Here is a 27,966-nt window from a genome sequence, read left to right as displayed (position 1 = left end):
AGTATATATAAAAAGTTAGAACACTAAAAAACTTGAAAGAAATGGAAGTGTGAAACAAACCTGTGGAAATCGGGCAGTTTCAACAGAGGGCGCAGGTGCGCTCAGAATAAACCTAGGCAGGGCGCAGGTAGCGCTCAGGCAAAAGTTGGGATTCCAGGCGTGTGGGCGCAGGTGGCGCTCCAAGTTGGCTTTGGTAGGGCGCAGGTGGCGCTCAGGCAAAAGTTGGAATTCCAGGCGTGTGAGCGCGGGGTGAGCTTGTGTTTTGCCTTGGCAGGAGCAGGTGGCGCTCAGCCAAAAGGTGGAGTTCCAGGCGTTTGGGCGCAGGGTGCGCTTCACTTTGGCTTGCCTAGGGCGCAGGTCGCGCTCCGAGTAATTTTTCGTGGAAACTTGCAAAGCTGAAACAGACAACCACAGTGAGAATCCAAACAAGGGTAGGTGGGTTATGGGACTTTGAAAAACTATCAATTCTAAAGAAAACAATACTAAAGAGTACTAAGATGGTAGCGCTATTTGATAAACGGTAAAAATTGAATAATTCTACTCACGAGAATAAAGCGATAAAACTCTAAACGCAAGTAAAACTAAACTTAATTACGCGTTGCTATCAAAAATTTCTATACTCTCAATTCTATCAAAATATAGTGGAGTAAAAAGTTGGTTCCACTCCTAGTTCTTTAGTATTCAAGTTTTCTACAATTGACTAGTCTATCCAAAGTCTAATGAGAGTAATGATGGGATTTTTATACTACGATGTGAATTCGAATGACAAGATACGAATAACAAAATAACATATACAAATATTTGAACTTTACTAATTTTAATCAAACAATACTTCAAATCTAATTAATAACTACGAATTGAATAATAAACAATAATTGAAATTAGATCTAAGCAATTTTAAATGACAAAATCAAAATTATCAAGAACTAACTATTTTATTTATCTAATGAATGATAAACAATGATTCCAATATCTAAATCTAAAACAAAGTATGAAACTAATTAATGGATTGAAAACAAATTAATTAACTAATTCAAAACTCAAAACTAGATCTAGATTATTCTCTAATGGCTACTTTTTTATTCTAAGCTATCTAATCTAACTCTAACTTAAGAGCTAAGTCTTCTTTTATGCAAAGGAGGAGACCAGATCCACAATTTCGTGCATGGGTTGAGGAGCCATGTTTTGGGCAGGAAAATCAAGCCCAAAGCCCAATTTCTTCAGTCCACAGAGCTTGTTTCAGCTGGCTTTGACTTTAGCAGACTTTTTGTCCACTTTTGTTCCTCTGATTGGGTCAAGGCTTAGACCATTGGAAAGCTCGTTCTGAGCCAGTCGTTTTGACGAAAGGTAGGGCCAAATCTGAGGCCTGAGTCCAAAGATATGGTCTTCAGAAGTTCTGCTGACTTGTGCTTTGTTTTTGCCCGTGTTGACTTTTCAGCTTTTCACTGGGCTTTACAAAGGCTTTGTCTCCTTGAATCTTGAACTTTATCACAGAACTTCTTAGCAACCAAGTCTTGCTCCTTTATCTCGCCAAAGTGGCACATTTCTGCACATAATTGACTTTACTGTCTGAAATACATAAAAACACGTAATCAGCATTAACTCTTAATTATTACACGCATAATTTGTCTAAAAGTATGATTGTTAAGGGGTTAAAACTACAGTTTTGAGCTCTTATTAGTTCCCAACCTACGTATATGATCACCTCGCGAAACCAAGCACCATAGGTGGTGCTTTGGAACAAATCTTCGAAAGACTATTCCAGTATGACTGTAGGAGATGTCATCTCAAAACTACTAGCTAGAACAAGTGCAAATGATCCTGGAAGAACCCACAAAAAAATTGGAATTTTTCATGCCCACGGAGGTCTAGGCGCGGGGTGCGCTCAACTGAAGCCTTGTATAGGCGAGGGTCGTGCTCCGGAGATTTTGAACTTACAGTGTTTTGGGCGCAGGTCGCACTCAACCTATGCCTGGGTAGGGCGCGGGTTGCGCTCAGTGAAATTTGGACTTCCAATGTTTTGAGCGCGACCTGCGTCCTCAGCTGAAACTGCCCGATTTTCACAGGTTTGTTTCAAACTTCCATTTCTTCAAGTTATTCAGTGTTCTAACTTGTTATACACACTGAGCTCGCGTAAACAAAATGCTATTTATAAGCGAAACAAGGAGGCATTCAGGTACTCCTTTCTTCCACACCTCGCATCTCCAATTAGAGGTTTATACTAGTATATCAGGATTGTTTGTAGTGTTGTCGTGTTTAGTTAAGATTGGTCTTAGCCTTGCATGAGATTAAGGTCGGGTCGAAGAAAAACACCTAACGTAATCAATCGGCAACGTCAACAAACACGCCTTTCTAGTATACCACTCACTACACCTCTAGCTAATATACCACACACACCACCTAAAATAATGGCTAAAGAAAGAGAGTCTCCTCTCTCTGACTTTTACAAAGCCTTTAACGATAGCCCAAAATCTTGCATCGTTCTAGCAGACCTAGTGGGAGATTTTCGAATCCCCTCAAATATATTTAATTTGTTACCCGTTTTTCATGGTTTAGACCATGAAAAACCTTATCAGCACATGCGTAGGATTGAACAAGTCCTTAGGTTGTAGGGAATATTGAGATTGTTGTCTGGAGTTGAATTGTGTTCAAATACGAGTTATCTGTAGTGGGGAATCGATTGGTATCGGTGTTTAACCCCAACACTAAGGTGGACTTGGATGAGCTTGATGATGAAGCTAAGGCGGATGATGTTATTGAGTTGGCTTAGCCTGAGAGTGAATCTAGAGTACAGGTTGAAAGTGAATCAAGTGTGGTTGATGTTGTTGTTTTGGGTCAAGTTGATACGGCCGGTATAGTGCATCATGATGTAGATAATGAGGTACAGTTGGGTGGTTAGGGTGAGGTTGATGATAAGGTAAAGGACGAGGACAGTGTTGGTGAACCTATGGGGTTGGCCAGATGTGGTTCTTATTCAAAGTCAAATGGATGCTGATGAAATAGTTAAAAAAACTGATGAGACTACTTCTAGAAAAAGGAGAAACAGAGAGAGAAGTGTGTCATGGTCATTGGAAAAACATCTTGGCAAGGAACATGACTCCCTCATCGATCGCTCTATCTTCAACCTTTATCATGAAACCCACTACCAAAGGCGAGGTCAAAATACTCAATTACTACTGGAATATGTTTACCATAAATTAGAATCCGCATTCCTCAAAAGATATAAGAATCTTTGGATACAATGACAGTATTGATATGTATCATTTCCAGTTGTTGCATGAAAGGCAGTGGCTAGATTGTGAGGTAAGTGCTAAATAGGATCATGTTAGATTATATTGAATGAACTATCAGCTACTTATTCTTTTACTAAACAATAATTCTATTTATTTTTTTTATCTGTAGGTGCTCAGCATATATGTGAAGTTGTTGCGTAGGTTGTACTACCAACATTGCAAGAAGAATGGCTAGCCAGATGCTGAAGCTTACCATAATTAAGGACGTATATTTTGTTGTAAATTGCATTTTGATCACTTTTGTTTGGCTTTGTTGTTGTTTCTGAATGTTGACTATGATGTATACACAGTTCCTGCTGAAATCTCTCATGAGAGAGCACAATATAATTGCAGAGAAGATGAAAGACCAAAGTTTTAAGGATGCAACTCCTGATCAGAGAGTTGATAATGGTTACTACCATACACAAAGTAACAACTGAATTCTTCGACCCATCTAGAGGAAGGAATCAAGACTAACCACCACCAACCAAGTGCAAGGGAGTTGTAATTCTAGTACAAATTTACCAATAGTCATTAGGTATTATATATCTACAATTTTGAGGAAAGAAATGTGTACACATATGATTCACTTGGAGGTTAAGAGGCTTCTGAAGAGCAAATTGTTGGGTTGTGGAACCGTCAAGCTTTGCTTTAGTGTCTAATGCCGCGTTCTCGACTTTCTGTTTGGAGAAGGAGGCGCACCACGTGCTTGTGTTGCGAGAAAAGTTGCTGGAAGTCAGTGAAGAAAGGAGCGCGACCTGCGCTCGGTTTAGCTTTGGTCGAGGCGCACCCTGTGCTCATGCCTTGCAGAATTCACTGGAAGTCAGCAAAGAAGGGGGCGCGACCCGCTCTCGCCCATGCCTTAGTCAAGGCGCACCATGCGCTCATGCCTTCCGAAATTTTCATTGGTTTTTTATATTTCGGCCCAAAGCCTATTTTCTCACATTTTTCTATGTATACCTATATAAAGAAAATAAAATAGGGTTTTGAGACAACTTTTGAGAGATTCATTTTATGGGAATTGTGGGAGCTCTATTGAGCTAGGGTTGAGTGAAGCCTCTTGTTTTAATTCTTGTTACCTCTTGTAAAACTCTTCAATATTTACTATAAAAGAAACTCGGCTCTTGTGTGGACATAGATAACATTTACCAAACCACCTTAAATCTTTGTGTCTCTTTGCATTATTTACTTCCATATTTATTGTTGCTATGAATTGTGATGATAAACTAGTGGTTTTACTTTGTTGAATTTGTTGTGATAACTACCAAAGTCTTGGGTGGGTGATTTCGTTGGTGTGAGCTCACTTCTATCCCAAATGATTTCAACTTAGAGATCACACTGAATGATTACTGTGAATATCGTGGTACTTCTATCCCAAATGATTACTGTGATGATAAACCTTAAAAGAGCCTGATTGGGGACCCAGAAAAAAAATCTACAACACTGAATACATTCATGCAGTCGCGAAGCAGTACTTTTTACTGATGCCTATAGGTCTATAGGACTACCAAAAACACAGGACGCACCTGCAACATAACTAACAGCCCACAGATGGCAATGATGGCAGGAGAAACAAATAACAAACAGGAAACAACAGAACCCTGTGGACAACCCCTAAAATGTATGGACACCGCTCAGCCCATTAGAAGAGAAGCAGCACAGTTTTATACTTCTGAATCTAATGTTTGGTACATATTTGTGGTTCAATATTGTGTTTCTGAACCACAAATATGTATCGGCTGCATAGTACTGATGAATCTGTATACAATAAATATCCGCTATTATAAATCCTTTTTCCTAATGCCCGTGGGAACACCATAACAGACTGGAGATGCCCCGATTAAGAAGGGGAATACACAAGCCTCTCGAGCTTGACTCATGAAAGACGCAATACTTGATCTACGGCCAGTAGTCTCCTTGCATCTGCTGTTAATATTATCATTCCTAAGCTTAGTTCCTTTTGACGCTATCCTAGTGGCACTCACCTCACTGCTTCCAATGCTCACTGATTCTAATTCATCCACCAATGTTCTACATTCATGTGACAAAGTAGATCTTTCTTTCAAACAAGCACTAAGAACAGTCTTACCAAATCTCTGAATGTCCTTGTCAGTAACTTCCCATAAATTCGCAATGATGGCAGGAGAACCGGCTAGCAGATAGGACAAAACAATGCCATGAGGATTGTAACAGCCTACAAAAGGAAGAGACCCACTGCTGCAGCCCATCAGAAGAGTAGCAGCACAACTACTAATTTTCTCAATCTCATCTTTGGGTAAAAATTGTGTCCCTGAAACCCCATAAAAAGGTAAATAAGTCTTATTAGTACCAGAACGAAAAAATAGGGAGCTTAGAAGAGTCTTTAAAGACATTGCAAGCAGCATAAATGCCCCACCAGTTCATTTACTATAATAACCATGAATAGAGTGGATACAATGAAATTTAAAATTCACATACCATTTCCATGTCCAAAGTACAGGAAGAGATCATGGCTTTTTAAGGCTAAAACCAACTCTTCCACTGAAGAAGTTTCAACTTTCCCCTGTGCCATAAGCCAATAGTATTCTCTTCAGTCAAAGAAATCCAACTTGTTTGATTTGAAGATAAAATCTAGACAATAATAGCTATTATTACTAATTCAACAAACGGCCGAGCTTCAACTGACAACTATCTTCATATAGCTAATCAATTGTGGTGAAATGATACCCACATACAAACAACCTATAAGTCATTTAGTACGGGCCATTGAGATGGTTGCTAAGGTCCTCACTAAATCAGTGCATGCTCCATCAGTGCATAAATTATTGAGAAGGATGGAAAGAAAACAAACACCGGACGACTCAATTGCTGCAGGCCCAATCTCTCAATAAGATCATACACAGATATATCCAATTTTGGAGGGTCAAGAACAACTACACATGGAACAACACTTACAATACCAGACAAGAAGCAAATTTTAGAGTGAATCTATGTGTGAAGGCAGGGACTTTGCCTTCTAAGGACAAAGCCTTATGGTGTGACATGATAGGCCTGCTATCTATTAAATATACAACCACCAGAGGTTTTCTCTTAACTGTAAGTCAGGCGTAGCTAATGTTAGGTTGACTTCAAGGGAGACAACATAGTTGGGACGTCCAACCTCCCATTCACATTTGAATCTTTCTTTTGGATTGTTTAGCAACTATTTCTTCATATTGTTCTTAAAAATAATCTTAACTTTATTAGAGAAATATCGTTTTTTGAAAAAATAAACATGTTTGGTCTCCATTTTTCAAGAAAGTAGTTTTTTACACCAAAAAATGTTTATTGGTCCGAAAAAATTGTTTTTAATAAACACCTAAAAGGTGTTTTCCAAGACAAAAAACCTGTTTTTTCACGTTTTGGTTGTCATTGTGGGTTGTCGCTCAAGGCAAATGGACTGCCCAGGTGCGTAGTACACAAAGTCTCGATATTTCGAGAAATATCAAAAGAAATATCGTGAAATCTGCCGGTAAAAATCCCAACCAAACATGTTTATTCAAAAACTGAAAAAACTGTTTTTAGAAAAATAATTTTTAAGAAAAAATGATTTTTTGAAAAAATGAGATGAAAACACCCACTAATAGTTTAATGTACTAACTATGGCCATTGGATTAAAATGTTAGGTTGAGATGATCTTTTGTAGTTTTGTTAGGGCAATCATGACATTAAAATACACAAGAACAAGAAGGCCACTATTGCAATATCAGTGTGTATTGCAAGGTAGTCAAGGAAGATGTGGACCACCTTCTTAATTGCCCAATCACTTTTGGGATTTGGGCTTTATTATTTGCATCTTTCAATGTTAGTTGGGTAATATTAAGGAGGCATTGGGGAATAGTATCATTACCGATTACCGGTCCACTCTCTAACAAAGGCAAATGGTTAGCGGATCACTTTCCAAATGCCATTGTATGGACACTATGGAAAGAAAGAAACATGAGAATATTTGAACAAAAAGAGAATGGTACGCATAAGCTAGCAGTGGCTTGTGCTACATCATTGTTTAAGGATGTAAGATTTGTTACTTTCATGTGTAATTTGGGATGGGAGAGTAAGATGATCGCACTTTTGTAAAAGGTCTTGGGAGTGTGTGAAATTGGCTGAGTAGCTCCTTGCTATTTGGACCGAAAACACTAAAATATATATCATCATTATTATATATATAAAAAGTGAATTTTACTGATAAAAAAAAAATACAAGTACAAGTGACAAAGTTTGATATCAATATATTAATATTAAAGCTCCGACAAGGGTATTTTTCTAGCTCTCTTAAAAATTTCACGTCATCAACTCCTATTAAAACGGGAATTCCTCTCCTATTGAAAAAAAAAATCTAGCACTTCTAATTAAAACAGGAATCTTTCTCCTTATTACAATGGGAGTTCCTCCCTTATTGAAAAAGAAAGATCCAGCACTTCCAATTAAAACAGGGAATGCTTCTCCTATTAAAAATGGGAATCACACTTCTAAATTAAAATGGGATCTCTCTCCTTAAAACTTAATTTAAACAATTTGTTGGGATATTAAAACGGGTTTTTAAGACTTAATTAAAACAATTTGTTAAGAAATTAAAGCGGTTTAGTGACGAAAACAAGAATCACAATGCGTATGCACAGGTCTACTTTCTAGTATATTAATACTAAAGCTCCCACAAGGGGTATTTTTCTAACTCTCTTAAAATTCCACGTCATCTCCTATTAAAACTAGAATCTTTAACCTATTAAAACGGGAATTCCTCTGTTGAAAAGGAAAAATCTAGCACTTTTAATAAAAACGGAAATATTTCTCCTATTAAAACGGGAATCACACGACTAAATTAAGTCGACTATTAAAACGGAATATCTCCCCCACTTAAAAAATAGGTTTTTAAAACTTAATTAAAATAATTTGTTAGGAAATTAAAACAGATTAGGAACTAAAATGGAAATCCTTTGCCCCAAATAAAAAAATTTATTATAAATTTTCTACATGTATAATTATGATCATTAAGCAAGTTTTCAAAAGAGCCAGTGCGTATGCACGGGCTTACATTCTAGTTTAAAGGTCTTTATCCTATATACATCTCATATATGTTCTTAAAAATTAAGAAGAGAACTATAAATGGAAATACCTTGAGTTTCTGATCTCTAAGCCAGTCCTCAAACTCGCCCTTTCTGCAGTTAGAGTTGCTAGTTGGATCCAGCAGACAGAATGCATCTAATGGATCTATTGATGGGAAAGTTGCATCATGTCCCCCAAACTGTCCTTGATAATAGAAGGTTAAATTTATTAATGCAGAGATGCTGCCAACTGAAGGCATCCGATATACTTCTTCTTTTCTCAACACCGGTAGATTCTCCCATGGTAGCATCTGTTTTAGTAATTTCACCAAAAGAGAACAAATCAGTAGGACAATAGAACAAAAGTGTAACTGAAGACAAGAATTATTTCACTGTTCCCCGTAAGGGCACGATAGTAAAGTTTGGGCTATCCAAACAGATGATCAACTAGGTTTTAAACCTTCGGAAGTCCGTATAGACGAAAGAACAAGAACAAAGTTACCTCTGGAACTTTGCGAATTACAAGCATAATTTTACGTTCTGTTTTATTGTTTAGTGGCTATGTCATTCCTACTGAACCACTCTAGGTATCAGCTAATATAGCCCCAGTAAAGTGCTTAGCACATAAAAGATCCACATCCAATACACCTTACTACAAAAAAGTACTGCATGAACAACCATTAAGGATAAATTCCGCACTGCCAAGCATATTTAACACAACAACAGCAGCAACAGCAAATTTTTAGCTATTCTAGACACAGCCACTAAATGAAATGGAAATCTCCTTCTCCGTTAAACACTTGCTACTTGATTCACAAGCTTATAAATATCGCAAACTGAACAATACTAGTCCTAACACCGCAAAGACAGTCAAAATGATAATTCAACAAATTACCTGCACATCAGAATCTAGAACCATTATTACTGGCCGTCTTTCAATGAATTCAGCTTCAAGTTTATAAGTTGCTTCTGATATCAGTTGATGGAGAAATCCAGAAAGGCTTTTAGCTTGGGCACAAGTAAAAGATGAGATGTTCAATTTCTTATTTGGACAAGATTCCGAACGAGTAATGCAGCACTTGGGTACAAGCATCTGACAAATGCATTCCTCGATTTCAGATATACAGCTCGAACCTCCAAGGATAACTCTCAGAAGATTTTGATTTGCATTCAACTCAAAATTACACTTCAGGAAAGTGGTCATCTTTATAAGCGCTGTATCCAAACATGTGGAGTGTAGCGGTTCACCGAGAAGCAAACATTTCCAGGGACCCAGCCATGACTGTTCAAGAGATCTGCACCAAAGAGACATAATGTATCTAAAAACTCAATTTTATAAACTAACAAAGCATGAGGATCCAAACAAAGCCATATTGCACACCACACCAGCTCAATGCACTTAATTACCATGGAACCACAAATGTGATGGCATATTTGCCGACTATGAGATGTCACATTTACAACTTTCCTTTATGAGTACCACTACCCACATCATGACCACTGCCATGCACGTACAGACGGACAAGCAGTCCAAAACTAAATATCACAAACAAGATGATTATGTGTTACGTCCTACACTAACAACTTTCTTCAGTATGTAAGCCATAAACACATTTATAGTCAGGCTACTTGCTCACAGACTGGGAAGCAGTACAACGGTCAATCTCACAAACAAGATCATCGTGTTTCCTCTGACAATAGGAACTTTGCCGTGCAAGCGCCACATCACAAGCACCCGCACACATGCGCATGCACCTTCATACATAAAGCATGTTGTCAAAAGCGTTCCTAAAGCAGCGGCACAGCCTAAGGCATTAGCTGAGAAACCTAATGCCTTGCGCCTCACTCCTAACAACCTAGCATAGACTGGAAGCAAGTACAAACCTCAAAAAGTTATCTAGTCGATCATTGAGTTTCCTTCTCCATGTCCACCACAGTGACTTTTCATGTTGTGTATGAGCTGAGAAAGAAGATGACAGGTAACTCTCCTGCAGTATCCGTTTAAACCCTGGAGCTATATCATCCACCGTAGTGCCACCCCATGGGCAGAACCACATGTTCTTTGAGTCAGTGCCCTCATACAGTGTGCTACAATTTTTATCACGATTGCCATAATCAGGAATCACATCAGAAGGAAGAAGCATGGTGAGAGGTTCATTATCAGAATTTAATCGTGACAATAGAATCCATGCAGAAGAAGAGAAATGGCCAGGCAAAACATCCATGAACAGGCTAGCATAGTCAGCTCCAAGTAAACTTATACAGATAACTGTAGTGCTTGGAAGAAGTCGAAAAAAGTCGATTACAAATTTCTCAAGATCATCAATCCTTCCAGGGGCACACCTGCAGCAGCATGGGGGTTAAGTCTTATTAGCAAGTTTCCTTCTAGATTGAGCACAAGTTTTTGTACTACTAGGGTGAAAATTAGCACCTGAGCATGTTGAACACTTTAGTCGAGGTCTCAGTAGGGACAGTACAGTGTGTAACCTGAAAATGCAAACTCAATTACCTATTAGTGAATTCTTCATATATGCTTTCAGCAGCCCATCCTTCATTCCATAGTCATAATACATCATAAGATACCAGGACTTATAAGTAAAGCGAAACAAAACACATAATAAACCCCACAACAAAGTACAATAAGGCTATACAAGTAATACTATTTGTTCGTCAAAGCCTCCATCACCGAACTTTCCTAGTCAAACTATTTGCCGAAATATACATAATACCTAGTGCAGCCCGTCAACCGAAAAAAACTAACTACTATAGGGATTGGTTTTCCAACAGTCCGGCTTCACATGTTCAAGTTTTACACTTCTTTTTCCAGTTATTGACCTTACGGAACCCACCATGCTCACATCTGATAAGGGGTATCTCAGATATTATTAACATATATTTCCAAGAAAATGGCTCCCTGGCTAGATGATAAGTCACCCACCATACTCACATCAGATAAGGGGTATCTCAGGATTATAACAAATATTTCCAAGAAAATGGCTTCCTGGCTAGATAATGAGTCACTTGGACTGGCGCTTTAGTTGATTTCCATAATGGCTTCAAGTTTTGGAATGAGTGGGACGCATTAATTGACTTCTCTTAAATAAAATAAAATAAAATAAAATAAAAAATAAATAAATAAATAAATAAAAATTGTCCTTTCTTTTTAAGGGGCCTACATTTGGCAATTTGGTTCATAAAGGGGGACCCGCCTATAGCTGCCAATTAATAGGCAAGTAATAGTTTTCCGTTACTTGACCAATCCGATTAGTTAAAAGTACCCAAGTCTGAGCAAAAAATCTAGACGACGTATGCCGATTAATGGAGCGCTTTCCGATTAATCATTTCTTAAAAAGCGGTGCTTAATTGGCAGCAGGTGTTTTCTAATTTTTTTTCTTATTCTCACTCATTTTTTTTTCTTTTTGGGATAAAACACAATATACATAATACATGTATAAAGTTGCATACCCAAAAAGACCACAATAGAACCCAACCTTTGCTCATCATTCGAAAACTACATTCAATACTTTTCTTTGTCTTTATCCAAGAAAAGAAGCTCATAAATGGTGAAACTCTGACTTTCTTTTTGATTTATGGTGTTATATGTGGTATACCGTATGTGTTACCTAGGGGAGTGAAATTTTCTTATTCGAGATTATCACTCGATTAGTTCCCTATTAATTCGGATTAGTAAAGTTAATCACTATGTTCTCCTAGACCGAGTAGCTGCAACGCTTAAACTGCATAGGCATATAGGCATTTCTTTCCTCTCTTCACTTTTCTTCCTTTGTCTAAATAACATGGACACTTTATGTTCTTGAAATAATGCGTGTCAAACACATAGACGCACATTGTGCGTACGATTTCAAACTAGGGTTTTTCTATACCTTCAAAGACTAGGAATGATGCAATCACAATTGCAATTAAACGAATTCCACGAATCCTCAATAAAACCAAATCAATTCAATCTCGAAAACTAACCATGGCCAAAGGCCTATAACTCCTTATATAATAAAAGAACTTCTAAAACAAATAAAACACTCTAATTCGGAATTAATAATAACCCCAAAATACCCTTATACTAAATAACCTCAAAATACTAATTAGACCCAATTCTAGTACTCCCTAATGACATAGAAACTAATATAAGACTCAATTATCAATGTGAAACCCTAATTCACATCATACTCCACTTGAAGAACTCGACTCCGACGAGTTAAAAGTCTTCTTAGATCTCCAATCACTAGAACGATGAGGTGGCATGATCTGATGAGACGGCATCTTATGCAATGGCTGATGATTACGCAGTGCAAAGACACGTCGACCCTAAGAAAGACGATAAGTCTACTCCCAAGCACGATAAACAACTCGGACACTATACTGCCAAGTGGTGCCTAAGACCAAGTCACATGCATCAAGACTACTCACATGACAAAAAACATAGTCACTAAAATCTCCCATGTGAACACCAACTTGAACTGTCACTGCCAGTTCCTCAAAATCTCCAACTCTGAAAGAATGCACCTTCCTAGGTCGATGATGTACCATAGTAATCAAACCAAGTGTAACAATCATACGACAAGAAATCAAAGAAATACTACTACCGTCATCCAAAACCACATGAGCAGGACAAGTCTTAGAAGCCAGTGGATTATATAAAGTAGCACTCTGTCGGAAAATATTTCCACGTGTAGACTTGTGTACTGGCGAAACATGTGCCAGAAGCATAGAGTACCTGTATCTGCTGGAGTAAGAATTCCCTCAGATCTGTCTCCATATGCTTCATCATTCATCTCAAGTTGAGGTGACTCCATATCAATAGTCAAAACCGGCTTCTTAAGACAATTGGCTTGAACACGACCTTCTTGACCACAACTGTAGCATTTAACAATTCTCTTCGGACCTATGGGATTAGTAGCGGGTATTAGGTGAAAGGGCGCCTATCTCATAGTTGTTACTATGCTTTCTGGATAGCTTTCCATGCTTTAACAAGCCAGCTATGCACCTTGCTCTTATAAGCAAGTAGCTTTGATTTGGGAATCTGTAAGATAACATAAAGGACATATAACTCATTTTCTTCTCAGACTCACAAGCAAAAGCATAAACTTCCTCCAAGGTGGAAATTTGTATATGGACTAAATCATACCGAATATCTCCCCTAAGACTTCTTCACTCCTGGCAAGTTGCAACGTGACTGTAGACGATAAAATGACTCGATATACTCTTGCACAGTCGTAGAATCTTGTTTCAAATCTTGTAACTTCCCGTACAATTGTTGCGCATAATTCATAGGCACAAACTTAGTAACCAAAGCTTCTTTCAATGCATTTCCATGTAGTGGCTTGACCCAAATTCTGGTGTAGGCGTTGTTAGAGAAACTCTGTCCACCAAATCAAAGCAAAACCGCGAAGCCTAGTAGCAACCCAAGAAACCTTGCAATCTTCTGAAATATTTTGATAAGCAAACACAATCTCTATTGTGGCAATCCACTCATGGCAAACCTCGGGCTCCAAGATACCTGTAAACTCTGGAATATCAATCTTGGCATAAACTCGTGCTCGGTTGGTAGAGAACGATACTCTGGAATATCAACCTTTGGCTTGAACTCACGCTCAGTTGGTGGAAAACGATTCACAATAATGGAAAGAGGCAAATTATCTCTACGAGGTTCCTTTCCATTCGTCAACAAATCTCATAACTCGGCAAAACGTAAATCAAGAGAAGTCGTCAAATCCACTTTTAATTTCTCAATTTTTTCATCCAAAGCAATGAATTTCTCATCATAACCAGATGTTTTCTCAACTATATCATTCACTCTTCTCTAATGCCTCAAACTTCACATTACAATTTTTTTTTTTTTTTGCAGTAAATAGTGGTGTGAGTAATACGTAAACAGTATCGGGGAACAGTAACGATGGTGAACATTAAGTGAAACAGTAACGATAAACAATACCGCATTTTTTTTAAAAACCCTAAAAAAAATCAAATCTTTTTTTTCAGAAGAAACAATAAACCAATTGATATACCTTTGATAGAATTGCGAAAGCAATTTTTTTCTCCACTAATTCTATTATCTTCTTCAATGATAAGAACAATTAACCAAGACCTTCAAAGGCAATAGAAGTTTTGAACTTTAGCTCTTGGTACCAATTTGATACAATCGCAATTGCAATTAAATGAATTCCACGAATCCTCAATAAAACCAATTCAATTCAATCTCAAAAACTAACTACGGCCAAAGGCCTACAACTCCTTATATAGGAAAAGAACTTCTAAAACAAATAAAACACCCTAAATTTGGAATTAATAATAACCCCAAAATACCTTTATACTAAATAACCTCAAAATACTAATTAGACCTAATTCTAGTAACAAGGTTCCAACTCCACGATATGCCACTTTCAATAGTTAATTATTTGTAAGTAGGCACTTTGCAAGGTTTTGAGCCCAAGAATTAGTGGTGTAACTATAAGAATAGTAATAGGCTTCTTTTTAATTAGAAAAATAACATGGACACTTTATATTCTTAAAATAATACATGTCGGACACGGACAGATGTTGTGCGTACGATTTTAAACTAGGGTTATTTTTATATACCTTAAAAGACTAAGAATATAATCTTTTAACATGGTTTGAACTCCATGATATGCCACTTTCATAGTTAATTATTTGTAAGGAGGCACTTTGTAAGGTCTTGAGCCCAAAAATTAGTGGTGTAACTATAGCATAGTAATAGTTTTCTTTTTAGTTAGCTATGTCCCTTGTCCTACTTATATAGCTATGGCGTATCTGTGTCAATGTGACTTAGCTTTTCTTTATTCTATTTGACTATTTTCTTAAACATTCTTAATTTCTTAGATTCCAGATTTTTGGCTTCCTATTTATTGTTATTCTATTATTTTTAAATTTCTGTACTTGTTTTCCTAATTTAAAATAATGATCATCTCAAAATTACAGCATCAATATTTGATTAAAGGAGTCATCTTCTTGATAATTTACATTAATTTCGTTTTGTACCAAAAAAATATGCTGCACTTTTTCAGGAAAAATAAATAAATAATCGTGAATATCACGTGCATGCCCACTAGTACGTATATTTAGAAATTTTGGTTCGAAGGTTATATATTTTGGTGTTGGTTCATCTCTCTCAACTAGTGCAGGTTCAAAGGGAAAAGGGACCAAGATTTAGATCTCTTCTCTATATATATCTAAATAGTGGCTTCAAATGACAAGGTGGACCTTGATCAGAAAGTGTGCTTCTACAAGCGCAATCTATACAAGCTTTAAGGCTAGATTGATTCACTCAATTAATGCATTCTTTTAGAAAATGCTTAACACCATATCAAACTAGCATGCAAGATTTATCTAGCAACCCCTTCCATTAACGCCAGATTGAAGATTATGGACGCTTTTCTACATATCCTTCAGTCTAATTGTGGCATGGGGTACTCTTGTAACATCCTGTGGCATAAATTTGAAAGCATAGAGATAGAATCACGTGTCTAATGGTGTGGTTACACAGCAGCCTTTTATAAGTTGAATTAAGGGCTAATACTTTGTGATTAAGATCTTACTAGAGATGAATTATTATGTGGAGGCAGGCAAACTTCTCGAAACACATCAAATCATGTGTTTCAAAAGGGCAAGTTTATTTATTAACTTCAACTATGTTTAATTTAGTCTTATAAAAGTAAGGTTCATATCAAGTACCATGTTGCGGCTTATGATATGAGCATGACTTTGATTTCTGTATGTAGTTACAAATTTTGAATTCTTATGGACTATAACATAACTTTCGTAGTTCAGTACAAGGAAGCTTTTTCCAATCAAAACATGTCAAGCACGTCTAAAAAAGTAAATGAGTGACATTTGGAAAATATTATGTAGACACACCTCAAAATCCACAGGTTTGACTAACTTCAATACATTTGGATCGCACAATTGCTGATTGAAGTAAGTGCCAAGTGAAGCCTGGTGGAAAAATGCAGCCCAATGACATCCACAGAGAGTATTCCCAGGATAAAGAGGCAAACAAAAACGCTCACTTGAGGTAGATAGTAAGAAAACTGTAGCAAGCAACTTCGACACCTGCAGCATTAGAAACTAAATTAAACACATGGATTTCAAGAACATTCTACAAATATTCAGGATAGATGTTAACAATATACAAATTGTTAGAATTATCAGAAACAACGTCACAGCATATGCTTAAGACAAAAGGCAAACAAAGTAGTATACCTTCTGAAAATATAAGGGGATCTCGCGACTGAGTATAAAGGCCTGTAACAGCCAAGATACGATTGATGGTAATTGAATACGAGAAAACTCACAGCAAGTATTCCTGGGTAAACCCAAAAAAATATATATGTATATTAGAAGAAAATAATAATCGCAGCGATTTTATTCAACTTAAGGCTATTGCCGCAACAAATCTATTCAACTTCAGGCTATTGCAAAATAGGATTATTTCGTAAGAATAATAACTCGTCCTAATATATTTAACACCACCAAAACTGGTCTCCGCGTTAAATACAGCAGGCAGTCTGAATCCTTTTGGCATGGCCTATATGATGAGGAAATCAGCTAGACGAAAATACATTCCATTCTGAATTCATGTGGACTACAGAAACATGCAAATCAAGAGCATGTCCATATCAAGATACCCAGAATGAATGTTCTTCAGAGAAAACCAAGAAAGGTTGTATAATATAGCTGCACATTCAGTCGCAAAAATATCGCATTGCCACTTATTCCCAATGACTTCCAGGAAGAGAGAATGTGAACCAGAAAAAGTTTCACAGAATGTTCTCTGGTCAAACAGCATCATAATGCATTGCCAAAATATTTCATGCATTTCATAAACTCTGCCACATTCCCCAACGCATATCCCTGGCCACAAAAAGATAAAGAGTCAAATGCACTCCTTGTGTCACATTAGATGAAATAAATAAGAAGAAAAAACATACTAAAAAGTTTATCTCAGATATTCAGTTGACTACATATAGGATGAATGAACTAGACAGATATAATTTACCTATTGCAGTGAGTAACCTCAAACAGAGGCGCCTGCGGTGAAATTCACATTTCATGCTAATAAAATCCTTCGTGTTTTCAGTTTCCATCACTTTCTGAAGAAGGCATTTCCAACAGTTCTTTCTGTTACAGACAGTCATCTCCGTGGATCCAACTTCAGTTCGGGAAGGCATATTTGGATCCATCCAGCAATGAGAACTAGGGCAACCAAAAATACTATTCTCACTTGAAACTTTAAAACATTTAGAATCCACCTCATTTGGAAATTTCATGTTTCTATTATATGAGGTTCGACTTCTGGAACGAGTCATCCTTACATTTGGTTCAGATTCTAGGTTCCATGCAAAAAGTTTTAATTTCTTCAGCGCTTTTTTGTAAAGTCCTAGAGCATTAGAAGCTTTATTAAGTAGTGAAGTCCCAGTACCATCCGAATGCTTCCTAGATAAATCTCCAAATCGATGATCGATGGTAACTCCCAACGTCAACTTGCACAGCTTGCAACTTATTAAAGATGTGCTGCTATTGACCAGGATTTCCCTGCCCCTGGTGAGCTCAGTTTTGGCCAAATCCCAAAGCTGCTTCTTGCAATAAATATCCCCTAGAAACAAAGAGGGAAACAACTTGTGGTGTGAAATCCATATTTATCCGACAGGGCGGGGAGGGGGGGTGGTATTGAAAAAATAATTATGCTAACAACCATCACACACAAACTTAATTCCAGTACCTAAGGCAGATGCAAAGGCAACTCTAAAAATTGGTAGTTCTTCCTCAAAAGATATTTTTTTCCCACGTAAGAACAGGGATTCAGCTAGAGATGCATTTCCAAGTGCTTCGTGGATGACTCCGACCTATTTATTATACGAGTGATTACATAAGAAATTTGATGCAAACAAACAAAATAAGTCCATATTCACTTTCTTGAGATATTCGTTAGTTATTGAAAGAAGGATAAACAAAGACCTGTAAAATGCTTTCAAGATAGCATCGAAGAACACTCCACTGACTAAGATTACACTGTTCTATGTTCCACGAGCGCCCGTTTGGCCAAACTTCAGTAGCTACTGATCCAAGAACCTCAACTTCTGCATGATTATAGTCAATGGTCTTCAGAGGCGCTGTCCAAAATCTACAGACAAATTTGTCTCTTAATAAAAGAGAACGCAAGTGGAGGGCCTTTTTGGCAAACGAAAGAGCCTGAAGGAAAGCAAGGCTAATGCTTTAGGATGTTACAGCAACAACACACGCACATATGCACACAAAAATACACATAAGAAGTCAAGAATGTCCAATCCTTAGGCAGAAATAGATTATAAAAAAAGCTTGCAATAGTACTCAATTAATCTAGTAATCATCACACTAGCTACAAGCATAACAATAGTTTTCAACATCCCCAACTCAAGTTTATATATACATGTAATGCATATGAAAAGCATCCACATGAAAAACAAATCTGTAACTAGACAGCAAAACAAGAGACGTGACTCAAGGAGATAGTTCAGATAAGGCGGTATTGTGCTTTTATCTCAAAAATGCTTGCTTTAAGAGTTGATTTATGTAAGTCGTAGCTGTTTATCTACATATTAGTTTTTAATAAATTTCATCCGTGGAAACGATTATTTGAGATCTTTCAAATGATAGAGAAAAAACAATATGAAGTTTGAAAAGCAAAAGAGCAGTTAAGTGCCAATAACATCCATGTGCCATAGGCACGCCAACTTTCAAAGAGTGTCGAAAACAGGCGTGCCTAGTGCCGAAAGGCAGTGTAAGTCTAGTTAGGGAACGTAAGAGAAATATTTTAGGAACTAGATTGAGTTTCACAAGAAAGCCATATTGGATTCCAGATGACTTTTAACTTCAACGGAACGGTTATTAAAAAGCATTTAGAGAAGCCCTTGGGGCAGTTCTTTTCTCCTAAAATCAAATGATATTGCCAGACGACAGTAAGACATATGCTGGCGATCCCAGACCCTTCATATTTTAACACAACGTGGATGAATATTACACCATACTTGTCCAGTTGATGGATACATGTGGACAACAACAGAAAATTCAAAATTTATACTTTCTTTGAAGCCAAGTTAGTTGAAGAAAAAGCTTCAGGAATGCAATAGAACAACCTTTGGGAGAAGAATGCTCCAAGGAGTTGATAATATAGGACGAGGTAAAAGAATTGATAAACCTAAGTCCGCAAGAATCAACAAGACTTGCAAGGTCAACAAACAAGTCTTGCAAGGTCTTCTAGAAATGGAACATTTTGGGGTCGAATAGCCAAAGCAAAACGGTCGTCAAGAGAAGAGTATGAGATACTCCCATCGTTGGCTAATGCATATTCCAAATAATACCAATCCCTACATCAAATGTTGAGGGAGATGCATAGCCACGGTGAAAATGAGATGGATATAAGTCATAACAAGGAAATGCCTAACATCAGCCAGATGACATGATAGATTGAGCTTGTAAAATGTGCATTTCTCTCCTCCTAAAACAGGAGCATACAAACAGCTACCGGTAGACTTTCATCATAAAATGAAATAATGCGTTAGCCTACCAAAGCTTGATATGAAATATAGGACAACAAAGAACATAATATCAGTTACCTCGACTAGCTGCCCACTTGATATGAGTCTTTCACACAAGTCATAATAAAGATATCCAAGAAGGAAGTTGGAAGTTGTTTTGTGAACCTACCACAAGGGAACACCATAGTTAGACAGCACATCCATAACCTCTACCTAGTCCAGCTCAAATGCACAGCAATCATAAAGTCTAATCTTAAGATACATACATTTGAATTAAGAGTTGATGCAACCTCTTTGACTTCACCAACAGTAACATTAGAACCCAGACAACTTCCAAGAGGAAAATGGCCATGTTGGGTAAAAATGGAATCATAAAGAGAAAACTTCTGACGAAACCCAACTAGCAGTAGCGGCTGGGAATCCTTTAGGCATGTTACCCAAGTACCAATAGAATTGGGATCAAAACAAGTGCCAAAATGTTTTGCAAGACATAAGATGGCATCTTCATCGATTGGTTTAGTGCAAAGGGCATGGCTAAGCCGTCTATCAGTCCAAAGCATGGCAAAGCACTTCTGTGCTGGAACACTTTTCCTCTTCAGTAATACGATGATCAAGGTGTATATGTCAGACTGTAACTGAAAGTGACCCTACAGTTGTACATGTAATTGATCCATTATCACGTAAGATTGTCATTCAAAGAGCAACTAACGAGAAAACTAACACTCCTTTAATTGATAAAACAGCTAACCTTCACTGACAAAAGATCAGCTACACAACATAGCAGTGATATTTTATAGTCCGTAGCCAACTCACGATTAAAGTTCTCATACCTATCAATACTCATCCAAAGCTCTAGTGCAGACTGAATATCCTCCAATATTACCTGTTTGGCACACATTCCACTCATGTATTTCAGATATAAAGGGTACTTATAATCTCATCTTAAAAGAAACAGATCAACAGAGTAAAAACCTCCAGTAATATAAGATTATATCTATATGGGTGTTTATGACCTTCGAGTTTGGTTGAGGCACCTCCTGGGTACAAAGTGCACGCAAGCAATATGCAACCGCTAATAGATCAGAAACTTGAGAACAATTGGAGGTAGATTCAACGGACACATTAAGCTGGTTCACTGACTGCACCATGTGGACCATATAGTCAACTCAAATCAAAACAAAGGATTCAGTAGAATAGGTAAATATCTCAACAGCCCATATACGTTTAAATTTTATATAGATCAAGAAGAGATAGCTTACAAGTATAGATATAGCCTCCGACAAACAACCAATACAGCACTCCAAGTCTCCAATTCCACAAGCCCTAAGCAATCTCCCTTTCTTAATTAGAACCTTTGATCTTTGTAAATCATTTCTGACGTATACCTCTCCCAAAAGAATTTCTGTAATTTTCAGTTGCATTGTCTGACATAGATTAATGTAATTTTCTTCCATTTGTTCATATGCTAGAAGCTCCTGCACAACACTCAAGTGGCATTTTATAGAAATAAAAAGGTGCTGACAATAGAGATGAAGCAACAAAACTAATAATCGTTACATCACATAAGCATCATAAAAAAAAAGAAAAAAACCTGCTCCAAGATGATCCTAGTCGTTCTCGTTGTTATTGTTGTAGAAAAATTCTTTTCTTTCAAATATTTGCTTAACCGAGGATAAACAAGTGGTGCATTATCACAAGTGTCAGCATCCTTATAATCTTTACACACGAACTGCAGTTCATACGGGAAAAAAATAAAATAGTAATAAGCCCAAAGAAACAAATAAAAGAGTAACAAACAAGCTAGGAAGGGTTAGATACCTTAACCCATTGCCTCATCAAGTTTGTAGGGCCGTCCAAATTTTCAAACGAATTCGCCACAGTTGACCAGTTTGAAAGAGTAGTAATTACAACTTCAATCAAATCTGTGCTTCCGCATTCATGGAGAGCAAGGAGTAGAGTCCCACTTCTTGAACAAGTCTTAGTAACATAATGACTAATTGCTTCTTCAGACAGAGCTTCACTTCTTGCCTCCAAATTGTTGATACATGTCCATGCAGATCTACAACATAGGTTCAACATATCTGAAGCCTGCCAAAGAAAAAGATCAAAAAGCAGACCGCCTGATCAAACAAACTTCTGAGCATCTAAGTGTTTGATATGAAAAGTAAACTCACATCCATCTAGCGTTGTTCGTATATGAAAGGGTTAATTAAAAACACATCAAGGCAAGAAGTATTAAGCTGGAACCAATCTAATTGAACATAATGGGTAAATAAATGTCTACATATTCATAGCCTAGCTAAATGCACCTAATTGGAATCGCCAAAGTCTGCATTCATAGTTGTATCTGGAATCTTAGGTTTACAGTACACCATGATACATTTTGAGCATATTCATTATGTTGTAGTAAGCTCCACTTGAAATTGACAGCAATTGTTGCAGATATTTAACGCAGGCATTGCCTAGCTAAAGAAATAAATATGCATCGCAGAGCCAATGCAATCTCATTGTCATTAAGTCCTACACCAATAGAGTTGATCAATTATATAAGGATCATAACGTACCTCTTTCATTTGTTCACGCTTGTAGAATTCTGCTCCAATATTACTGAGGAATACACTAATATATATCGCATCATTCAACTGAATCCACCAGCTTGACATTACAAGTTCAATGTGGTCCATACTTTTCTGTATTTTCTTTTTGGGGTGGCAGTGGTGTGGGGAGGGGGGAGGAGAAAAAAAGAAAAATAAATCAGTTAACATCATACACTAGTTATTAGTTGAAATGACCCCATGAAAATTTTAAATTCGTAGATATGAATCTCCCCCAAATGCAAAACAGTTTGGGGATAACACATAACACTATAACTTCGTAGAATCTAAAATACCTCGGCATCAAGGCCAAAAAAAATGGGCACCATCTTCTTTTTCTAAGTTAAAATTTTATTCCCCTAAACTCTTCAAACCCCCTTTACCTTGTAAAAGTGGGATTCGATCCCAAGACCCTGGACCTGGCCAATGGTAAGCCTAAAAGAGAAGAAAAAAATCGTGGTCGAGATATACAAGCAATAGTAACACAATGTTAAGGTCTAATTAGTTAGTTCATAGGAAAATTTGACTCTCAATATTGCAAAACAGCAACATACATTTCGTAGTTTAACATTTGTCCAGAACTTAGACTAAACCCTGAAAGGGTAAAACTAAAAAGAATGGAATGGTGACATAAGAATCCAACATCAGACAATCTAAACCAAGAATCGGTCCTTTTTTGTTTGCTTGGCAAAGCAAAATCGGATCATTGAAGGGAGAAAAGCATCTAAGAAAACACTATTTTAGATACTACAAATGAGTCTGATAAGTAAAGTCTTATAAATTTAATGGAATTTTGGTCACAGAACAATGATAATGTGTACAATAAAAGGTGCATTTTCTAGATGCATGAGAATTTAAAACACAAAATTTTGTAGGAACTTTTATAAAAACCAGTGCATTTATGCCAAAGAACCAAAACTCGTACAAAGAGAAGAGAGGACCTGAGGTGAAGGAACTTGTTTCAAGAAATACTTGCAAGATTTTTGTTTTCTCGGTCAGTGCACACTAATTTTCTCAAGTTTTGCAAACAAAGATTTCAAATCACCTTTTCTAATTACAGTATCTTACAGCTACCCTTCAATTAATCTTATTTTTCTCCACTAATTAATTAGTTTTGGGGTTCCCTGCAAAGGATCAAGTAATGTGGTTTGGTGTTATGACAGCTGTAAGATCAGCTATTTTATTTTCACACTTGAAATGAACGGTGTATTACTAGCACATAAATTTTTACTCTCAAAGTACAAGTGCAATCAAGTTATGGTCCCAGGTGTTTTGAGAATAAGTCAACGAAGGTCGACAAAAGGTGGGTTGTGTGTCTAAAGTTGTACAGCAGCTTTTCATTTTGGATGAAGTATTGGATTTTGCCTTTTTAGTGGAAGTTCAGAACAATATCCTAAAAACTATCACTATAATCATATAACAATGAACTGAATCATTCCAATCGCAGGAGATGAGAACAACCTTGACATTTTTATTCATCCAAAGAGATACAATCAAAGCTGCTATCACGACAAGATGCAATTTGCCTCGAGTATAATCAAAGTTCCCCATCTCCCTTTCAGATCTACAGCTGCAGTCATAGAGAGAAGATGATGATTTGCATTCATACCACTAAATTTGCATGGAGACCATTAGTTAACATAAGGCTATTATGAAAAATATCATGAGCGTTGTGGACAAGAATAAGTGTACTGAAAAGTGACCACAAGGAGATACCTGAAATGAGAATGGCAAGCATCAAAATACTGTTGGAATGCATCCAGAATAATAGTCAGGTTGGGAGAAAATGTAGGAAATTTCTTCTCAAGGAGAAGAGTATTGCTTGCGCTAGTGACTAATTCCGCAAATGAATGACAGAAGAATGCCAAAGCCTTTAAGTATGAAAGAAAAGAAACCCTTCCGTGCTCATGCTTGCAACTTACAGAACACTCACATGATACACAACTATTGGATCCACCATGAAAATAATCTGCTAAAGAATGAAGCACATCGTTCAAGTATAGAAGATCATCCCCACCACAAATAGGAAGCGTAATCAATGACTCAGATGATAAACCTTTGGATCCAATGCAGCTAGACTGAAGACTGTTTTCAGTATAGCAGAGCCCAGCTGCATAAAGCTCTAGAATTGAACTGAAAGGAGGTGAAACCTGCTAATAAGTTTGTCAGTTAGATTCACTAACCAGCATGGCTATTACATCCACAAACGCAAATATGCTCCTATCCTAAGTTCAAAGTTTTCATTCCCGCACATTCAAAAAAACATAAAGAAAGGAAATAAATGGTGATACGAAGATCATTTACCTCACGAAAATTACTTGCTATTTCTACAAGATTCTGACCAACATATCTACAAGAATCTGTGCTAGCACATCGACATTTTTTTACAATATTATGCACAACATCAAGACATTCATTTACAGTAAATTTCACGCCAACCTGTCCAAAAAAAAAAAAAAAAAACATGTTACACTTCAAGTTCTTAGTAGGCCATAATTAGAAAGGAAAGAGAATCTGAAGTTGCAAGCTTTACTGATAGAATTCAAAGGAAGTATCTAGCATCTCTATAAACTGTGAAAAGTTAAGAACTTGAATATTTCCAACTTAGTTAGGTCTTCAAGCCATCGATCGCCTTTTGCAGACATAGGCGTATCAAATAGTTTAGTCATAACAAACGCTAATATCAACTAAGTGCATATTTTTCACCATCACTATCTCATACTATCCCATTTTAATCTAGTACTGAACTTCTCAGACTACATTGGGCTCCTTTTCCTTGCTCTGTCCAGTGCTTAAGAATATAAATGACGCTTAGGCCTTGAGGCGCACTTAAGAGCCTCGCAACCAATTTCAATTTAAGGCTATAACCTCACAGGTAGTACAAGAGGTTTAAGCCTATTCAGGCATACTGCTATAGCCTCACTGTCAGCACGATCTGTGGACCCTAGACCAAATAAACTTGTTTGTTTTTATATACTTTGCTTTTGTAGTTCAACCATTTGTTTAAACATTGGCTCTTTCAACTTTCACTATTCAAACTAGTAGTGTTCTAAGTCATGTTGCACGTTAAAAAAACTACGAAATTCAACAAAAAATTATTTATCAATCGCAATGTCCAAGAATTAATCTGTTCTTGGAAAACAAAAAAAACCCACGCACATTTGGATAGGAACAACTTTAAAACTTTAGATTGATTGGTTTCGAGAGTTTAAACAGCTCAATAAAATTTATATTACCTTGCAGTCACATGCGATGAAGTCCAACATGCACGTTAAAATATGGACAATAAGTGAAGATCTACTTCTCTGCTGAGATATAATTGTCAAACATATGTTGCTGGCTCTCTGCACATAGCAAATTCCAAAGTTACAAGGTCCTCAAAAAGCATGGAGTAATATGAGAGTGACAAAAAAACAAACAAATTCCGCGGTACCACGAGTAAATGATTCTTGGCAGATGACTTGAGATGTTCTGTAATGGTTGTCATACAAAACAGGTCTACTAAATCTCTGTCTAAACACACATCCTCCTCTAATATGAGCACAGTGCAACTGTAAAGTTTCGTAACAAGCGAGTAGTGCAATATATCAAACGTCTTGGAATCAAGAAGCCTAAATATTTGTTATAAGAATAGTGTTAGTAACTTGTTTTGCCATTCCAAATAAAAAAATATATTAAAAAAATTAGAACCTGAACCACGGCCTAGCCTGATGAACCAAAGACAGCACTCTCTTATACACTGAATCTTCCTTTCTCAAGCTCTTGAACGCACAACTAACAATCGTCTGAACAACTTTGACAATCAACGATGCAAGTTCAGGATCCTCATGCAAGTTCACATCCGGTAATAAACAACACGTGTCTTCTTCAATCTTAGGTGAATAATAAACCGATCTAAGACTCTCAAGAATCCGAAATGATTCCACTTCAGCGTCTACATACATTCCCCACGCCTCATAAGAACGAACCAAATACAAAGACAGGACATGAACTTTGAACGGTTTGTTTTCCAAATAAGGAGATAAAAACTTTGAACACGCTAAACAAACCTTGTACATGCAAAACAAATCTAATGCAGTCTCTCTATCTGATTTTTGCAATTCATTAAGTCGAATCGGTAAATATTTTAGGGCACGATTTAAAAATTGCAAAAACTTGTTTGCAAGTTCACGGATAGTTTTCGTCTTCTCCTTTGTAGTTTTCTGGTTCTTCACATTATTATTATTATTAACATTATTATTATTATTAGTGGAATCGTGGTCGTAATTGAAAGTAACCAAATTTGACAAGGGTTTTAGGTATTGTAAGAAATCTTGACGGAGGTTTCTGTAATCGGACTTCTCTAACCTTGAAATTATAGAAGCTTCACTAACAGAAGCCATAATAATATACAGTGATCTATTGGTAGCCGAGGAGTGGGGAAATGAAAAGGAATTGAAAAGTAAATGTGGGCATGAATATTCCGCCGAATGTTTGACCTTTAAACCAGCAGTGCCAAAATGGTCGACCTAATAATAATGCGTTAGTGTTAAAACGGAAATTGTCCCATATCCCATGTACTAGCATGTGTTCTGTGCTACGCATCAGTTCGCCAAGTTATAAAGAAATAAAATGAAAATTGTTAAAAAACTAAAGAGAAACAATTTTTTGTGAATCTCTCACTAAAAAAAGATAAACAATTTTCTAAAAATGGAGAAAATATACAATTCATATACATAAATTTTAGCTTTTAAATTAAGAAGACTATCCTACAATTATTGAGGAAGGAGGTGGTTCAATTTTAATAGAGATCAGGGAGCCAATTGTAATTATTGATAAATATGAGAGATGTAATTTAAATAAACGTAGGGAGGTGGTTCTAAAATCTTAAAATTGAGAGATTAAAAATACACTGTTCGGTTGAGAAGTGTGGTTCCTACAAACCCGGCTATCATATAGTGTAGAGATTATTTCCTTGGGGTTAAAAACTGCCCAGGGTGCTCCTGTGCGCAGGGATGTGAACCACTCATTTTAAAATTTATGACCGGTTGTTTAAGTTTTGAGAAGTTTTAGCCAACACCAACAGTGAGGGTAAAATGTAAATGCCTTCTCTTTCCAAAACTCGCTCTCTCTCTCACTGCTAAATCTCTCCAAAAACTCTTTAATGGCCGAACAAAAACATTTTTTCCTTTGCCTGCTTTCTTATTTCAGTCTTCTTCTGCTCTCTTGTAATAGGGTTTATAGATCTGAGAGAAGAAGAAGAAGACATAGTTTTCTCTACTATGATTACATCCCCGTAGTAAGGTTTATAGATCTGAGAGAAAAAGAAGACATGGTTTTCTCTACTATGATTAGATCAACTGTAGCAGCATCACCTCCTTCTTTCATTGAACCTCCCAAGGTGATATATAATATGAATATTATTTCATTTTTCTATATATGTAGTCATGATTAGATCCTTGTTTTGGTATGATTTGATGAGCTGAACTGTGAAAATAATTTGTTAATGAAT

General features: G+C 36.8%; 1 protein-coding gene and 1 long non-coding RNA gene across 7 annotated transcripts; one reads left to right on the top strand and one right to left on the bottom strand.

Annotated features, from left to right (window-relative positions):
- LOC147491175 (separase-like) lies at positions 1–26,978 on the bottom strand. 6 transcript variants are annotated; one of them, XM_086564564.1, is made up of 27 exons: positions 26,166–26,976; positions 25,909–26,086; positions 25,712–25,819; positions 24,780–24,914; positions 24,192–24,625; positions 23,937–24,045; positions 22,446–22,571; positions 21,700–21,969; positions 21,473–21,610; positions 21,141–21,356; positions 20,895–21,020; positions 20,630–20,764; positions 20,148–20,528; positions 19,960–20,046; positions 18,323–18,556; positions 18,087–18,210; positions 17,364–17,960; positions 16,993–17,218; positions 16,568–16,670; positions 16,223–16,417; positions 10,764–10,819; positions 10,217–10,675; positions 9,228–9,627; positions 8,404–8,643; positions 5,730–5,814; positions 5,362–5,562; positions 1–395 (listed from the first exon to the last, which is right to left on the bottom strand). In XM_086564564.1, the coding sequence occupies exons 1-27, from the start codon at positions 26,855–26,857 to the stop codon at positions 16–18; spliced, it is 6,435 nt and encodes a 2,144-aa protein (XP_086420690.1). In that variant the 5' UTR covers positions 26,858–26,976; the 3' UTR covers positions 1–15. The 6 variants fall into 6 exon arrangements, 4 of the variants coding, with proteins under 4 accessions (XP_086420690.1, XP_086420689.1, XP_086420692.1 ...); XM_086564563.1 differs by having other exon boundaries at positions 22,446–22,580; positions 26,166–26,975; XM_086564566.1 differs by lacking the exon at positions 1–395 and adding an exon at positions 920–1,569 and having other exon boundaries at positions 22,446–22,580; positions 26,166–26,974.
- Positions 1,602–5,413, top strand: LOC147491176 (uncharacterized). Its single transcript, XR_015197776.1, has 2 exons — positions 1,602–3,303; positions 3,403–5,413. It is a non-coding gene; the product is annotated as an uncharacterized LOC147491176 (long non-coding RNA).
- Positions 26,979–27,966: the final 988 nt, after the last annotated feature.

The sequence above is a fragment of the Coptis chinensis genome, chromosome 6 (assembly GCF_015680905.1).
Source record: "Coptis chinensis isolate HL-2020 chromosome 6, ASM1568090v1, whole genome shotgun sequence".
Classification (NCBI taxonomy): Eukaryota; Viridiplantae; Streptophyta; class Magnoliopsida; order Ranunculales; family Ranunculaceae; genus Coptis; species Coptis chinensis.
This window is presented reverse-complemented; position numbering and strand designations above follow the sequence as displayed.

Bases quoted from the DNA above. Each gene is read 5' to 3' on its own strand.
- LOC147491175 (XM_086564563.1), bottom strand. From the start codon at position 26,857: ATGGCTTCTGTTAGTGAAGCTTCTATAATTTCAAGGTTAGAGAAGTCC. The intron at 20,529-20,629 runs GTTAGCTGTTTT...GTACAACTGTAG, and splicing joins CTGATCTTTTGTCAGTGAAG to GGTCACTTTCAGTTACAGTC. The intron at 16,418-16,567 runs GTATACTACTTT...CTAATGCTGCAG, and splicing joins TCCCCTTATATTTTCAGAAG to GTGTCGAAGTTGCTTGCTAC.